A 17,794-nucleotide genomic window follows, 5' to 3' on the forward strand; every position below is an offset into this window, starting at 1 on the left:
AGTAATGCACTGGGAGTTAGGTACATGAATGTGGGCTCACTTTCATGTGTCTGCTTGTGCTGTCCTCACCCTTCTTGTGGGGATATGGGATGATGCAGTGCCAGCAAGGTGAAAGCAAGGAGCCGTGATACAGGCTTGTTGTGATGTGGCACCACTACCTAAAGATCACCTGAACACAAGCACTGTGATGTGACAACACTCCTGATAATCACTCAGTAACCAATCAGCCAGAAGCAGTCACAGTGTGGGGAAATGGAACAAGGGACAACTGGGTCTGGATGGGACTAAATGGAATGGGTCCTTACCTTAGGACAGTGTGTACAATGTTAGAACTACTTACTATAGATCCTTAAAAGAACCAGAATTGCTTAACCCCAGTTACTCATTCAATTAGCCATGGGTAATTGGAAGTGAAAATCAAAGCTACTGTATTATTGTTTATAATAGCAAGGAAATGGAAACTGATATCCATAAATTGAACAGTACAATCAATACAATATATACAATGAAACCAAAAGGTTTCAAAGAACTTGTTAAAACAAATTCTTCACTGGTACATAATCTCCAAAGTATATTTGATAACTGGAAGAAAGCAAGGTGCAAACAGTGTGGTGAGTATGCTGCCACTTGTGTAAAAGCAAGAGATGAGTCCCCAGGGTCACTTGCAGCACGCACCTTGAGTGGCAGGTCGCTTCTCGGGGAGAGCAAGCCCTCTTTTCCCAATGATCTCACTTGAGTATCTCTTTTTGTGGTGCTAAGTATGGAACCCAGGGTCTCAGACAGCCTAGGCATTTGTGCCACCAGAGCCATACCCCAGTGCCTAAGCACCTTCTTATCTACTCTGTATCTGCTTTCCAGCTGGACTCCCCTAAGCAGGAAGAGGTGCCCTGAGAACCTGTAGACTAAAGGCCTTGAAGGACACAGCCAGTGCTTGCAGCACCTGAGCTCTCACTCTCAGCACACAGACTTAGTTGTCCCTTCCCACACCTCATGGGTAGAGAGAAAGCAAACTGAGAAAGGAAATATACTGTTTATTACTCATTTGAAATATCACATGCACTTTTAAAAATTTAAACTCTTTAAACATCTCAATAGCATCTTATCAATTTGGTGGCAGCAAAAGAAACACTACCAAAGACAAATATTTTGAAAAGCATTTACAAAAATACATTGCACAAAGTCCTATCTTGCATCTTTAAAAATAAATATTCAAAATATCTCCACCCCAACTTCCAAATTTAGCTTTATATAGGAAATTTGACTTATATATGTACCTATAATATAGGAAACATCTGTACACATTTCACCCAACCTAGCTGCATGGGCATTGGTTCAACTCTCGGAGAAGCACAGATCCATGTGGCTGAAGTACTTGAGGACTGTACAGCCCACACAAAACTCCAGAGACCAGTGAGCACTGCCATGCTTTTTCTGAAAGTACAGCATTTATGGTGTGCCAAGGCTGTCTTGACCAACAAAATGCAAATAATTCTTAAAGTAAAACATCTAACACTTGAAGTGCCTTGTACATATCTCCATTATAAAGTCTGCTCATAAAATAGTCTGTAGTATTAAATATTAATTATAACCAAAAGAAGTCTCACAAGAATCAAGTGAGAATAGCTGACAGTTGGATAAAAGGCAAACCCCACTGAGAGCCAGTAAACAGTGCTGCCATAGGAAAGACTGGACTCTACAGCAATGGTGACATGCCCTGGAGGGTCAGGGGCCTTAGTGTTGCCCCTTCAGCAGAACTCAAAACACAGCCCAAGGACAACAGAAGGTGAGATCTTTTAGTTGCTGTCCATGCTGTGAATTTCAACTGCAACATCCTCCTGAGCTCTTCCATTTATGATGTTGGTTGGGACCCAAATTGCCTCTGCTGAGGTCACGCTCCCACCCTCAGCAGAAAAACACTCTGTCTTGCTCAGCACCAAGGAGGCACAGGACACGTCTCAGCCCCTACGCAACTGGGGAACCTAGGTGCTGAAACATGGAACCCACCTGGTGTAAGTTTCAGAATCCAAAAACTAGGAGATGGTTTTCCCTGAAAGAACATGTGTGGGTTTGACAGATGGACTGTGTCTGCACTCCTAAAGGTCCAACAAACTTGTCAACTCCCCCTGCTTTGCTCCTGATATCAAGAATTTAAAGGGCTTATATTAAAAAACAAATCCCCCAAATAAAATGAGTGTCTTTGAGAACCATACATTCAAATGAGTTTCCAGAGAACCCACCACGGAGCTCTTTGTGGACCACACACATGGCATGCAGTGCTTGCGAGGACTCACCGTGCAGGTCCTTTGCCACTGCATATGCTGATTGTAGGGCTGACATGTTACTGTTCTACGCATGCCCTCACCCCAAGGATCCAGTGTTTCTGGCAGTTCTGGTATATACAAGCATATACAAAACTAGGGAATCCTTTATTTTGCGGGTTCTCCGTGAACTCTGAACCGATACAGGCAGGTATACTCAGGGTGGCCCCAGTTTGAGAGGATGCGGAGTTCCAGTATTTGGAAGGCTTTGTCAGGTCTTTCCTGAAATGGGAAAAAACACATTTACTTCAGATTAAGAGCCCTGACACCATCACTTCTCCTAGTATGCTATCTGACAGGAAACAGCCTTTGGAAATTAGAATTCTCAGTATGAACTTTCTAAATCATAAATTCAGGGAGACTCTCAGAACCAACCAGCCAGATTGTCTTGCTGTCACCACCAATACCTGCACCTGCACACAGCTCACTACAGCTGGGAGGTACAGGTTGATTTCCTGCCAAAGCTGATCCTTATGTGCCCCTCAACAAGACTGTTCCCAGTGACAGAGACGGTGGGGGGACGCGGCCCCAGTCCTTACCGGAGCATGAAACATCTGCAGTGACTCCCCTTCTTGGTCATATGTGAACTGTCCCAAAGGCTGCCCTTCTTCTTGATATTCATTTTCTAAACCCTGAAAACAAGACCAGGTAGTCATCAGCCAATAGAAACAGCAGTCATCAACAGAAGTGACTGTGTCACTTCACCTCCATAAGCAGTACTGAAGCCCTATCTAGAAGCTTTTGTCATGGGCTTTCAACCAGAGCCACCCTCCTAGCCAGGTGTGACTGCTCCCATAATACAGATGGGGAAGATTGAGGCCAGCAGGAGGCGTGTGCAGGTAGCAGAGATGTGACTGTCCAATGGCACAGACCACACTCACAGCTGCCCTCACCAGTGGGAACTCTAGGCTCCCATGAGCCCAAGGAGACACCAATTTAAGGATAAGTTTGTATACATTCTATCACAATAAAAAATAAAAAAATATAAATGACTATTTGATGTCTGTTTCATAATGAGGAAGGATTTTGTAGGTATAAAAAATGCCATGAAAGAAATTACAGGCCATGAGCAACTAAATAAAAACTGAGAGTGACAATGGGAGTCTTATCTGTGACATAGTGACTAAGGAGAGGGTGTGATCTCCAGAATGGAGTTACCAGAAGAACACACCTCTGCTTGGGGCTGGCAGAGACAGGAGCCGGGCTGGTGCAGTTTCCCCATACCTTGACTGCACTCTTACTAAGCCCTGAGCATCTAATGTGAGGACAAGTGCAGACAGAAGCCACTGCACTCATGCCACCAAAGGGTTAGTCAATGGGCTCAGCTGGGCAGCATTCTCCTGTACTTACAGATGCCTGGAGACTCTTAATTGTCATAGAGAGATGCTTGTGACAAAATTTTGATTTTTTTTAATGGCAGAAAACAAAAGTTTATGAATAGTAATGTCTAAAATAGATTTTTTTTTTTAAAGGGGAGGAAGTCACAATGGTAATGGTGGCTTTCTCTAGGTGCTAGAGTTGTGGGTACCCTTTTAGAATTTTTTTTTTTTTTTGTACTGGGGATTGAACTCAGAGGTGCTCTACCACTGAACTATATCCCTGCCTTTTTATGTTGAGAGGGTCTCACTAATTTTCTGAGACTGGCCTTGAACTTGCAAGCCTCCTGACTCACTGTGATTACAGTGTGGGCCAATACATCAGGCTTTTTTCCAAATTCTATATCATTTATTTCTATAAATTTTAAAAGTAAAGAAAGAAAATTTGCTTTATTGTTCATCCTTCACTTGCTTCAGTGACATCATGGTCCGAACTGTTGGGAAAAGTATAACGGCAGCCGCACCCCAGAAAAAAACCCTAACATGGCGCCTAAGGACCTTCTCTTCCTACTTTCCCCTTTTTCCATTCCTGCGGGTGTGAACTCTCCCACTGGCGCCAATATTTCAAATCTCGCTGGCGGGGAACCTTAGCCCAAATAAGAACTAATTCCTGGGCTCTGGAACTGATATCTGGAAGAACTTGCCAATAAACGGGTGGCCCGCCATTTATCTAAGCCCTGCCATCTCTCCTTAGATCTATATAAGCACACAGCCTTTTGCAATAAAGTGGAACTCTCCCCAGCAAATTGTCTTGCATGGAGGCTTCTTTCACGAACTTCCTTCTTAGGTGAACAGACACTTGGAGAACCCCACTCTCAAAGGCAGGCACATCTAACCCAGTCAGGTAAGCCCGGCATGTGAACTGGTCATTGACTGCTGTGCTACTCATCAGTGCCCCTCCCTGGAAAAGTGTCAGAATGTTCCCAAAACACTGAATGTACTAATTCTTCTGAAGGGCAGAGGGAGAAGGCAGAGGAGAGCTGCCATCAGTCTTTGGGTCATTCATCTTTGGGAAATTTCCGGAGAGGGAAATGCCCCAGCAGCAGGGTGCACTTACGTAGACTGCAAAGTCCTTGGGGGCACTGGAGATGTTGCCAGTTGGTGACAATGTCTTTGGTATGTGCTCCACTGTGAATGTGGTGGGATGGATCTTCATTGACAGCCGCACTACCAGGTACCCCTGGGAGCCTTTAAATGCCCAGCAATTACCTGGATATATGTCAGGCTAGGGAAAGGCAAAACACGAGAACTCAGAGTCTGAATCAGCCTTTAACCTCTTAAAAAACAGAAGCATTAAGAAAAAACAATGCTAATACTAAAATAAAAATAATAAGGACTTTTGCATGGTAAAAACTGTCATGAACAAATCAGAAGAGAAACAGGGAAAGGTGGCTGCAGTGTGTACCTATAAGGGTCCCTTCCTTTTCCCCTGGAAAGGGGAAGTGCTGATGATTGAGTTGGTCGCTAACCACCAAAGATGTAATCAATTATGCCTGTGTGATGAAGCAGCCAAAAATCCCCCAAAGGCCAAAAGTTCAGAGGAGCTTCAGGACAGCTGAACACAGGGAGGTGCCTAGGTGGAGGCACCAAGGAATCAATGTGTTAAGGTTTGGATGTGTGGTGTCCCCCAAAAGCTCATGTGTGGGACAATGCAAGAAAGTTCAAAGGAGAAATGATTGGGTTGTAAAAGTCTAACCCAATCAGTGATTAATCCCCTGACAGGATTAACTGGGTGGTGACTGAAGGGTAGGATGTGGCTGGAGGGAAGTGGTTCATTGGGAGTGTGGCTAATGGGGTGTATTTTTTATCTAGAGAATGGAGTCTTTCTCTGCCAGATCATCATGGAGCTGCTTCTGTCTGCTACACTCTTCCACCATGATGTTTAGCCTCACCTTGAGCCCTGAAGAATGGAGCTGGCCTTCTACAGACGAAGACCTTTAAAACCGTGAGCCCATAAATAAACTTTTCCTCCTCTACAGTTGTTCTGGTTGGGTCCTTTTAGTCACAGCAGTGAAAAAGCTGACAAAAACAGTAAGGAAGTGCTGGGGCCAGTCCCTCAGGCATGAACTCCCTCATGAGCTCCCACTGAGCTGCCTACCCATGATCCCTGCACTTCTCCAGCCGCTGCACAGGGCCCAGGCTGCGTGGAGGACCTCAGCCACCATAGAGACAGACAGCATCTACTCACCTGGATCACCACACGGGGTGACTGTGAGAAGTACCACAGGGGGATTCCAAACAGGCTTAGCAAGGCTGTCTTGGTTTCATATGTTTCAGAGCATCGAGTGCTCAGAATGCTGCCACCTGGAACAAAGTAAAGTTCATTTCATCATCTGACTCTACTACTGCCCCCAGCAAAGACTGCTGCCTGTTAAGCACTACCCAGAGTGCTGTGATCTTCTCAAGTTTCCACTCGCACAAAGAGCCTTTAGCTTTAAGATCAGCCCTATTCCTTTCCTTTTAAATTTTTCTAGATAAAGAATCAAGAATTCTAGCAAGCACCAGTCCTAGTGGTAGGTGAGTTTTCAAAGGACTACTTAAGGGGTAAGGTAATGCTATGACAATCCTCAATTAAAACCAAAGTCCTGGGGGCCAGTAGTAACCAAAGAGGTATAAGTTTTTGTTTGGGGTAACAGGAAAATTCCAGAATTGGTGGTGATGACTACATAGCACTGGGATATACTCACAACCACTGAGCTGCATACTTTTTTTTTTTTAAGTTATAGGTACACACCATGTCTTTATTTTACTTTTACATGGTGTTCAGGATCAAACCCAGTGCCTCATGCATGCTAGGCTCTACCTCTGAGCCATGACTCAAGCCCTAGCTGCATTCTTTTAATTAAGATGCTTATGTTATATGACCTCTAATCTCAGAGAAGCAAAAGAAGTTCCAGTCTGCCCTTCCATAGGAAGAGCACAGACAAGACACTGGAATCAGCAACAAACAAGCAGATAAGAACTCAAGATTCCCACAGAGCTGCATCAGCCCTGGCCCTCTGCCCTTGGACCCTTATGTGGTTACACAGCAGGACCTCAACTCAGTGATTCTCCTCTAGGAAGAGATGGGAGGGGTATGAATTTACATTTAAACAAGGTGTTCAACGTGCTGATGGCTATCTGATTTTTCAGAACCACTGAAATGCCTTTTAAAAATGTCCCACTATGGGGCTGGGGATGTGGCTCAAGTGGTAGAGCGCTCCCCTGGCATGCGTGCGGCCCTCAGCACCAGTCCGCCTAGAACTAAAAAATAAATAGTAAAATTCTCTCTCTCTTAAAAAAAAAAAAAAAAAAGTCCCACTATCAATAAAAACAAGAGTCTTCATAAAAACAGTGCTGAGAGCTGACAGATGGAACCTGGCCAGGCATTGCAGAGGGTTCTGAATTAATTATACACAAATCTTCGAGGACCATAAGAATGAAGGATGACTACTGGCCCAACCATTTGGTTAAAATGTCACTTGATGCCATTGAACTCAAAGTTAACTTCTAAATTGTTGAATTTCAGAGGTATAACTAAAATCTATGCCCTAAAGAAAGACATTTTAGAAAATACAGAGAATGTGAACATTAGTGCTGGCTTCTAGCTAGCACATGAAGGACCTACTGTCCTTGGCAGCCCTGGGGCTCACCCACCACCACATCCAGAGCCCAGGAGAGGGTAACATCCAGACTCAAAACCCAGCTGTTCCAGCAACAATGGGGTTACGTGCATGACCTCCATTGCCAGGTTTCCTAACCTGAGATAAGCCAAAGCAAACGGATTGTGGGTTGTAAAAATCCCCATTCCCTCTGCAGGCTCAACAACCCTTCTGTACACTAGTGAATATTCAAAATCTCCTTATCTCCCAAGAAATGTTAGTCCACCAGCCCCATTTGCAATTCCTAAAATTTAAAAATTTAAGGTAAGTTTCGTGGTGCACACCAATAGTCCTAGCTACTCGGGAGTCTAAAGCAGCAGGATCACAAGTTTGAAGCCAATCTAGGCAATTCAGCATGACCCTGTGCAAAAATAAAACAAAGAGGGCTGGGGACATAGTTCAGTAGTACAGGGCTTGTATAGTATGTGTGAGGCCCTGGGTTCAATCCCCTGTATTGCAAAAAAGAAAAAAAGTATCAGAAGACCAAGATTTTCTTTACTACCTACCCATGGAGGCGAAACCATACCTGAACTCACCAATGCTGTCCAAGTGGTATCTGTAGAGTGCTAGTGTGCTGACCTAGTATGCAATCCCAAAATCACTGCCAGGGTATATGGAACCACAGTTCTGATTTCCCAGATATAATGGATCATGACTCTGGGGGACCAAAATAACACCTATGTCCTTCTACTCTCAGCTGCTTTCCTACTGTCTGCCCTATTCATCATCTTTCCTGAGGGCAGAGTCACCACACTCATGATCAGCAACACTGACCAAACCTCAGGTGTGTTCTGCGAATGCATAGGCACGGTGTTCCAGCCCTTCTGGGGTGCGCCCTGCAAGCATGTGGGCCCAGCACATTACTGCCCTTCTAGGATGTGCCCTGTGAGCATGTAGGCCCAGTGTTCCAGTCCTTCTGTCCAAAAGGTAATTGTCTAGAGACAAAAAAGCACAAGGGACTCGCCTAGAATTGCACTCAGACTGGTCAATGTTCCACCAAGTCCCTTAATACTTCGAGCTCCCAGCCTGCTAGCAGGTGAACATCATATTTAATGATTCAAATATCTGTGTACTCACCACCAGATTCCAGGGCAAAGTCCACCATCCCAGTCTTATCTTGAGAATACAGCTTTAAAGCCTTGTTCACAAGGACACGCACTTGCTGGACAAACACATGTGCAAAGGAAGCCCAAACACGAGTGCAAGAGAAAAAAGTCACATTAGTGATATGAACGAAGACCAGAGGCGCAGTATACTTGGGTGACAGGCAGGGGATGCTCCTGTCCTGTACCCGAGGGCCATGTCAGAAGGGCAGAAGAGCTAGACCCTCTTTACTAGGGCTCAGACATATCATTCCCAGGATGCCATCAAGGAGAGTGAAACAGGGATTAGATTTTGGAGCTATTAACATGGGAATCTGGGAAATTTGTGTATGACTGAAAATTCTAATAAATCTCAGAAAGTATACCACAGCACAGGTGGATGGGATCTTTGGAATGAAAAGTTTCAGCGTATAAAGTGCTTCAGGGAGCAGCTGGATGTGACACTGCCTACAGCATGCTTTCATAGGCTCTGGTATTGCACCTGCACCTCTGCCTCCCCTCACTGAACCTGGCCCAGCCCTGGAAACCATTCTCAGGATGAGGCTTCACAGCCTGCCTGCATGACACCCAGACATCCAGTCTCACAACAAATGCAGGCTGAACCTTGTCTCACCACTGCTCACCTCCTCTGTGATTCCAGAGACGCCAGCGTCACTCATGGCAGACACGACAGCCTCTGACGTTGGGGCCTGTCTTGTCACTGTAATGTGGTGGGTGATGTTCTTTAGCACCTGCAGCTCCAGGTCTTGCAACAAAACCTGCAGGTCATCCTTGCTCACAAACTGAGAGGAAAATTTCTGCAGCAACCACTCGAGGGAGCCACCTTGCTGGTCCTCAGAAAATAGGAGCTTGATGGTTTCTCTGACCTGGGTATCCACCTGGTGGCAGTCATTAGTAAAATTACAGTGAATTTACTGTTTTAACTAAACCACATCAACACAATACAGATGCCTCAGAAGTATCATATAACTTTCTAAAGTATGTAATATAAAAGTGACACATTTTTTCCCTTCATATTAAATTTAAGACCCCTTCCAAAAATGCTGAAATATTTTCTTTTTGGGGGTCCAGGAGATTGAACCCAGGGGTATTGTGGCACTGAGCTATACCCAAGCCCTTTCTTCATTTTTATTTTAAAACAGAGTCTTGCTAAATTGCTCAGGCTGACCTCAAAATTGGCATCCTCCTGCCTCAGCCTCCCAAGTCACTGGGATTACAGGCATGTGCCACCAAGCCCAGCTAACACTTTAATGAGAACAGGAATCCAGTACTGCGTAAACATGAACTAAAAAAAGCGGGTGGAGTCCTCATTCAGCCATTGTTTGCGCTCAACAAGCCTCTGCCAGCAGCCCCATGGGTGAGGCACCAACGTGAATGACAGAACTCATCCTCTTCAACAAACTGGGCCTGAATGAAAAAAACAGGTCAAGCCTGGAACAGTGGCGCACACTTGTAATCCCAGTGGTTTGGGAGGCTGAGGCGGAAAGAAAACAAGTTCAAAGCCAGCCTCAGCAACTTAACAAGGCCCTAGGAACTTAGGGAGACCCCATCTCCAAATAAAGAATAAAATGGTCTGGGGATGTGGCTCAGTGCTCTGTATCAAAAACAAACAAACAACAACAAAATGTCAATATAAAGCTTTGAATGTAATATCACGAATGCTGACTTGTCCATGTATATAATTTCTACACACACCTGTGCATGTGAATTTTTTACTTTCTAAGGAACAGAATATGGCAGCTAGCTGCACAAGACATACCACTCTTCCTTATTATTTTATTTTTTATTTTTTGTACCAGGGATTGAACCCAGAGGCATTTAATCACTGAGACAGGGTCTCACTAAGTTGCTGAGGCTGGGTTTGAACTTGCAATCCTCCTGCCTCAGCTGGAATTACACATGTACCAAGGCTGTCTTCATCAACAAAATGTACCCACTACACCCAGCGACATACCTTCCTTTACATACCTATAGGCCTGCCTCATCCCTCTGCTTCTCTCTGGCACCCCATGAGTGACTGCACCATGTACTGTACTCCCCTGCCCTTACCCTCTCCAGTGCTACCCTGAGCCCTGACCACTCCTCTCAGACTCTGCTCTGCCTCTCTTTCTGAAGAGTGTGGGTGCCAGTTTCAAACAGTATGCATATTTATAATTGGCTAACAACATAAAATTCACCCCCAAAGCTTTACACAAGCAAGAATGCTCACGGTATGGCTAGACTAGTGGTGGCCACTATCCACACGTGGCTGGAGGCAGCCATGTACTTTTATTTGCTCATCAGCCACGAGCCTGCACCCTGCCTACGTGCTCTGTCCTCTCCACTATTTCTTCTACCAGTTCTGAGAGCTTTCTGCAGAGACAACTTAACCACTCTTGTCACAAGTAACTCTGATCATCTGGGACTTCTGAGGACTTCTGTCAGTCTAATGTCTGCTTTCATTCCCAGCAACCATAAGCATCTGGATGTTCTCTGCCCAAGGACAAGACAAGTGGGCCTGAAGCCACATCCGCAGCACCACCTGTGTGCACAGGCAGCCCAGTGCTTTGGTAAGATAATACACAAATGCACCACACATCAGCATGTGGTTGTGTGCACAGAAGTATGCATGGAAAGTTACATGCTCGTTCTTATGTTACATCACTAGAATAGGGGAAATTCAAGGAGCCTTGAATTTGTTACTTTGAAATGTTTAAAAATGTCAAATAGAGGGCTCAGTGGTAGAGTACATTCCATCCCCAGCACCACAAGAGAAACAAAAGAACTTCAAATATAGTGAAAGGAGTTTTTAAAGGAAGTCAAAATTAAACACCTTGATAAACATAGGTCATAACTTTCTTCTACTTTGTTACAAAGCAAAAGGCTGGAACCAGGACAGCTGCCTGTTCTTGGAGTTGGCCTGGCCATTCCTGGAACTACCCTTACCTCCTCACAGCTGGCCTTCTGATGCTGCCAGTCTGACAGCTGTGTTCTCAGCAGGCCCAGTTCCAGCTCCAGGCGCTGAATTCGGGGCAGGAGGGGCTGCTCCTCAGCTCCACTGTAAACCAGCAACCAGGGAGGAGAAGCAAGTCAGGAACCCAGACACACTCAGGAGGAACCTGCCCCACCATGGCCCAGACAGCACGGTCAACAAATAAGCAGCACTTATCAGAATCACACAGGATTTCTTTTCTGCTCAATTCATGTATGCATCACACCTACCAGAATGCTATTAGCAATGGTTATATGCTCATGAGGAAAAAATTCTTTCTGAAAATCCTTAAAATTATAAATAAAACTTCAGAAATGAGACAAAATTTATCAACAGTTATTATAAGTTGAATATACATTTTCAAGCTAATGGAATGAACAACTGCACTAAAAACAAATGGCTTGAGAATTTGACAATTTTACTTTAGGGAGGTAATGTAATTACAACATACATATTTAACGTCATATTTGCTGAGATACTAACAATTCCTATCTTACAACCATACTCCTTTCAGAAAAACAATGAAATCTGCATCCTGGCATATCAAAACCATTTCCCATTGAAACCAAAGCTGCAGGGATAAAGTATGCCTAGCACTTGCATCCCCCACACAGGGCCCAGCACTGCAAGAGCACAGAGGAGCAGACGTGGGGGATGCATGTGAGCTGCCCTCTCATCAGCTAAAGCCCTCCAAATGGTTTCAGGACAACAGGATTGCAAAGGCTGTCACATGCAGACCCAGGAGGGCAGAGAGCTGGCTGGGGGCATGTATGGGAAGATGCAACTCTGGGAACATCAAAGAAAGGAACATTCACTCTAAGGGCCTCAGGCAAACTGAAACCTGCAGGAGAAAGCAAGCTGGTGGTGGGAATAAGCACCAGACCCCCAAGAACAGTGGGGGGCCAGGGCTGTGGAGATAACTGGGAATGGTTCAGAGCCACCAACTTTAAGTGTAAAAGCTGCAGCTGTGAAAAGGCTTGGACCGCATGAGCAGATCCTAGTGTGTGAGTGTTGCCCAGCAGGCAGGTGTCCCACCCACCTGAGGACTGTGAGCAGCAGGGACAGTGGCTACTCACTGAGACACTAATGGTGCCAGTGGAGGCTTTTCATGCATCCCTCTCACAGGAGCTCCAACCCAGGTCCCTTGGTCTACTCCCTAAGGGTGGCCCTCTGAGAGGCCCTGTTCATGCTATGTCCAAGATCCTCAGGGCCCTCTGCCCTCCCATGGCCCCAAAGGGACACCCAGAAAGACACACAAGCCAGTGACTTCAGGTGACATGCAAGTGGGTACATCAGGAACACTACTGTCAATGACTGCTGTCATCTAGCAACCAGAAAGAAAAATACAAGGGTCAAGCTATAGAATCGTTTGCAATCATCCTACCTAATTGTTCTCTGCTTGATCTGTTCTAATTCCTTCTGGATGGCCTGAAAAGTAGAGAAACAATCTGTTTCAACACATGTCATAAACAAACTTCATAAAATGATTATATGATGAACTTAAACTATGTCTATTTGGAATTTCCCCAACCCCAGCCTTAATTCAAAGCCCAGATCTACCTGGTGGAGAGGAATATTTATTTTATTTTTCAATGTAAATTTTAAAAGACATTGAACTCAGAGAGGTGTGAAATCACCTGAAAATAGCCTTGTAAACCTTCCAAACATAAAGCTCCTTTAACTGGCACCCAGGTCGAGAGAAGAAAGCTGCCAAAGTGGAAGGCTAAGGAAAGGGCGGTCACACCTGAGGATGCAACTTCACATGGGCTGTACAGAGGCATCCAGATTGCAGCACATGCCAGGAAGACAGCAGCCTGCATTCCAGGTTGATCAGAGATGGTGTTCAGGCTACCCCAAGGGACACATGCTTGCAGCACCCTGGGAAGGTGAGTCCCCTATCCTGCTGAACTTGCTTGGCTCTCTCAGTGACAGGAGCTGGCCCCAAGACCTCCACAGGGCTGTACTCCACTGACCCCAAGATAAAATGAGTTTCAATTTAGTTGAGTTAACACATGAGTATCTACAACGCCAGGCTCCAGGCTTCATGCTAAGCCCTAGCGATGCCAAGAACCTGACTCTCAGTGCCCAAAATCTCCACGTCTCAGACTGGTGCAAAAATCCCTGGCCTTCCCTACATCACACAGTGACATATTTCCCACCCAAAATTAATTGTGCCCCGCTCCAGACAAGCAGATCTTGCAAAAGCTGCATGGTACCAGGAAGAGCAAGGATGGCTGGACGTGCCCCCAGAACCAACTGCCTCCTCTTACTTGCAGGCTGGCTCCATTCCCAAGAGTCACCAGGAACCAGGAATCCTGGTCAAGCACTCCAGCAATAAAGTAGACCACCACAGGAAAAGGACAGTCAGAAACAAATGTTCACATTTTATAAAAGACCATGGCAAATACCCTCCAGGAAGCACATTCATGGCTGGGGGACTTTTGAAAACATTAGTGGTAGTTGATTTTTTTTGTTTTTTTTTTTTTTTTAAGAAAGCCAGATTGTTAGAAGTCACAATTATAAGGTCAAGAATAAATACCTCAGATGTTTCTCTCAGTTTTCCCAGAATGTCTTCTAAGTTTGAGAGACGCACTTCATGATCATGGTTGAAAGTCATGATGTTGGTCTGAGAAAGAAAAATGAATGAACAATTTTAAAGTTAAGCAATAAACAAAAGCTAGCCAGTCAGGCCAAGTCACTTCAGCCAGATTTTAAGGCTCTGGGGTTGCTGCATGGCTTGACACCTGGGAAAGGCATCACCTAATGGCATCCTCTATCTGACTCAAGATATCCAGCCCAAGCCCAACAGCATAGATGCTCTTCTGGTGACATGAGAGTGTTAATGAAGATCAGAAGACACTCGATGCAGAAAACAAATCAACAGTCCTCATTCAACACAGCTCACTAGGCACCACCATGTTTAATGATTCAAAGAAAGGAACCCTAGACAGAGATCTGTGATACACTTGTTTTCCCTTGAGCATCTCACTTTCAAATAAAACTTGTAATATATTCACACTTACTAGGAACAACCCATTAGAGTGTCCCCCACAGAACCCACCAGGCAACTAAAGGAACCCAAGAAGGTGAACAGGAAGGTGGCTTTTCAGGCTCAGTGAGGCATTTAATAAATCAGAGCACCAAAAAGCAAAGAACAAAGTTTTCTGAATATTAGCTAATTGCTAAAAATAGTGGTTGGTTTCCACCAGCATCTCTGGAAACTTTTACGAAGGTAAAATATTTGAGACCATCAGGGACACTCCCTGAGAAGGTATAGACACAGCATTGAGCCACAGGAAAAAGGGCAGTGACAACAGAGAGCAGCAATAACAGAAGCATCATGCATTCAGAATGACCATGGCCTCGGACACAAGACAAAAACGGAGGAAGGAAAACAACCAAAGTGACGGAAATCTAAGAAGAAATGGGACAAACCAGAGCAAAGGGATGAAGGCCAGCTAAAGAGATGACTCCAGGTGCAGACACACATGAAGCCTGGCCCCAGCTTGGTTCTCAGAATCTCCTGAGATGCTGTCCATAGATCTGTGAGCCAGGATGAACCATCCTGTGGCTGAGCTGTACAGGGCAGCAGCCACCTGCAATGTATGGCCATTGAGCACAGTAGCCAGTGCACCTGAGAAACTACACTTGTAAAATTTTATTTAAGATTAACTTAAATTATTGAAAAAACTGACAAAACAAAAAGTTGCTTCTTGGACTGGGACTGTGGCTCAATGGCAGAGCACCTGCCTAGCACATGTGAGGCACTGGGTTGGATTCTCAGCACCACATAAAATAATAAAATAAAATAAAATAAAGGCATTGTCCATCTACAATTAAAAATATTTTTTAAAAAGTTGGTTCTTTGAAAAAAATCGATAGGGCTGGGGATGTGGCTCAAGCGGTAGCACGCTCGCCTGGCATGCGTGCGGCCCGGGTTCGATCCTCAGCACCACATACAAACAAAGATGTAGTGTCTGCCGAAAACTAAAAAATAATATTAAAATTCTCTCTCTCTCTCTCTAAAAAAAAAAAAAGAAAAAAATTTTGATAAACCTCAGCCATGCTAATGAAGAGAAAAATAGAAAATTCAAATTACTAACATCTGTGATGAAAAAGGAAATATCACAACAGACACTGCAGAAATACAGAAAAATAATTAGAAATTATTTTGAAAATTTGTACTTCCAATAAAATAGAAAATGTCAAAGGCATCGATAAATTTCTACAGTCATATGATTTGCACAAACTGAATCAGGATGATATACACAAGATCAATTTCAAATAATGAAATAGAAGACACCATTAGAAGCCTACCACCAAGAAAAGCCCAGGACCGGATGGGTACACAGCTGAGTTCTATAAGACCTTCAAAGAAGAATTAATACTAATACTCCTCAAACTATTTCATGAAATAGAAAAAGAGGGAACACTTCCAAACTCATTCTATAGGCCAATATCACCCTGATTCCAAAACCAGACAAAGACACACCAAAGAAAGTAACTTTCAGACCAATATCTCTAATGAACATAGATGCAAAATTCTCAATAAAATTCTGGCAAATTGAATATAAAAACATATCAAAAAATTTACACAGCCACATGCAGCTAGTGGCATGCCTATCAGATAAACCAAACATGAGGTAAATGTGTGCAGAGGTCCACGGGAAAGCTTGCAGGGCACCAATTATCAGATAATTAGAAAACTGCACACACATAAGCTGGCTGCATGAGGATTGCTATCACAATTGCACCCATGGACAGGGGACAACATGAATAGAATGGGCTAACTCTGTATGGAAATTCAGTATGAAAACAAGCCCAAAATCCATATAATTTATTTTCTGAAACACCAGATAAATTGATTTTCTTTCTTTTTTTTTTTTTTTTTCCAAACTGGGGATTGAACCCAGGGGCATTTAAACATTGAGTTACCCGGCCAGCCCTTTTTATTTTTTATTTTGAGAAAGGGTCTTGCTAGTTGCTTAGGGCCTCACTGAGTTGCTGAGGCTGGCCCTGAACATGTGATCCTCCTACCTCCACCTCTCAGGTTGCTAGGATTAAAGGCATGCACCACAGTGACTGGTTGCCTTGGGTTTTCTGAACAACTGTTTCTTCACAGGAAAGGGCTACCCTGTAACCAAAGGTCACCAGACCACTTTGAGCCATTCTGAGGGCCTAGTGCCTCGGGCTGCCCCACCAACACTCTCTCTGGGAAGTCACTGCCAAGCTACTGCATGCCTTCAGGGACTGCACTCAGCCACCTGTACCAAGAGGATTCCGCTGCTGGCTCTTCACCAGCACCTGTTTCTAAGCTGAGCTAGTCTCAACCCTTTCTATACTTTTACCACATCTGCAAAGCAGCAGCAAAATTCAGATTTGTGCTTTTCTTTCTCCCTTCTGTCTACAAGGCTTGAAAATGGCCAACAGGAACAGAACAATACTATGCCAATTAGATCTTACTGAAATCTTTTCAAATTTATGGTTGAGAAACTAAAAATAAGTAAATAGAGAGGAACCAAGTGTGACACCCAGGTATTCTTTGAGTTGATACAAAAACTCCAGGAAAGACACTCTGGGACTACTCAAAGCAGGTGGGAACACTCTGGGGGCCTCAGGGCCCCTTGGAGTCAGCACATCAATAATTCAAACGCCTCATGCCAAGCCAAAGTTGAGAAATCTAAGGAACTGGATTGACAAATGTTTTTGTGAAAGTGGCAACCCATTCTCATCTGCCACAGGCCTATGGTTCCACATGGAATAGCAGCGACTCTTAACTATCAACCTCATAGTCTTGAGAAGCTTTCATTCAGCTCACCAACCTAAACTTTTAAACTAGTGGTGACAGGGAAATAAATGCAAATCAAACCAGTGCTAGCAGAATAAGTAAAAGTGTGAACAAGATTTCTTTGTTTGTAAAAGCTGACAAGGGCGGTGGGAATTCCTAGGAGAGGAAGCCAAGTTTCTCCCAGGAACTTCTGGGTCTTACCTCAGTGCTTGGCAGCCCAGCAAGGCCCATCTCTTGCAGGTGTTGTCTGACTGTGTCCTTAACCCAGGATGACAGCCCTTCCCTGCCATCATCCATCTGGTTCACCCGCACCTGCAGCTTCTGGAGCAAGACTGTCAGCTCTTTGAGTTTCTGGTCATGGTTGTGGCACTGTGCAGTCAGAGAGGCCACCTGATGCCCCATGTCACTCTCTTGATGCCACTGGGAAGCCCTGTCATCAGCCTAAGACAAAACCAGGTATTCTCAGTCAACACTGATAGCCATTCTAGCAAGATGCCAACAACAGGGCATCCACACAGGAGGGAAACATGCCAAGCCTTGATTGCTGGCAACTACCCTCACATGATGACTACAAGTGGTCATCATTTCGTTCTTCAT

General features: G+C 44.5%; 1 protein-coding gene across 16 annotated transcripts in view; it reads right to left on the minus strand.

The window, feature by feature from the left end:
• Window positions 1–1,011: 1,011 nt before the first annotated feature.
• The window catches only part of Sun1 (Sad1 and UNC84 domain containing 1), a 43,449-nt gene continuing 26,666 nt past the window's right edge, over window positions 1,012–17,794 (minus strand). For all 16 annotated transcript variants that reach the window (XM_046420990.2, XM_046420989.2, XM_058571698.1 and 13 more), the window contains 10 exons: window positions 17,399–17,638; window positions 13,949–14,035; window positions 12,794–12,837; window positions 11,364–11,475; window positions 9,062–9,316; window positions 8,413–8,497; window positions 5,883–5,998; window positions 4,752–4,919; window positions 2,858–2,950; window positions 1,012–2,540 (listed from right to left, as the gene is read on the minus strand). In XM_046420990.2, coding sequence (XP_046276946.1) covers window positions 2,427–2,540; window positions 2,858–2,950; window positions 4,752–4,919; window positions 5,883–5,998; window positions 8,413–8,497; window positions 9,062–9,316; window positions 11,364–11,475; window positions 12,794–12,837; window positions 13,949–14,035; window positions 17,399–17,638 — 1,314 coding nt within the window. In that variant the 3' untranslated portion in view covers window positions 1,012–2,426. The remainder of the gene's footprint in view (window positions 2,541–2,857; window positions 2,951–4,751; window positions 4,920–5,882; window positions 5,999–8,412; window positions 8,498–9,061; window positions 9,317–11,363; window positions 11,476–12,793; window positions 12,838–13,948; window positions 14,036–17,398; window positions 17,639–17,794) is intronic.

The sequence above is a fragment of the Marmota monax genome, unplaced genomic scaffold, assembly GCF_021218885.2.
Source record: "Marmota monax isolate L192 unplaced genomic scaffold, Marmota_monax_Labrador192_F-V1.1 WCK01_AAM20220418_F8-fsc00266, whole genome shotgun sequence".
Taxonomy (NCBI): domain Eukaryota; kingdom Metazoa; phylum Chordata; class Mammalia; order Rodentia; family Sciuridae; genus Marmota; species Marmota monax.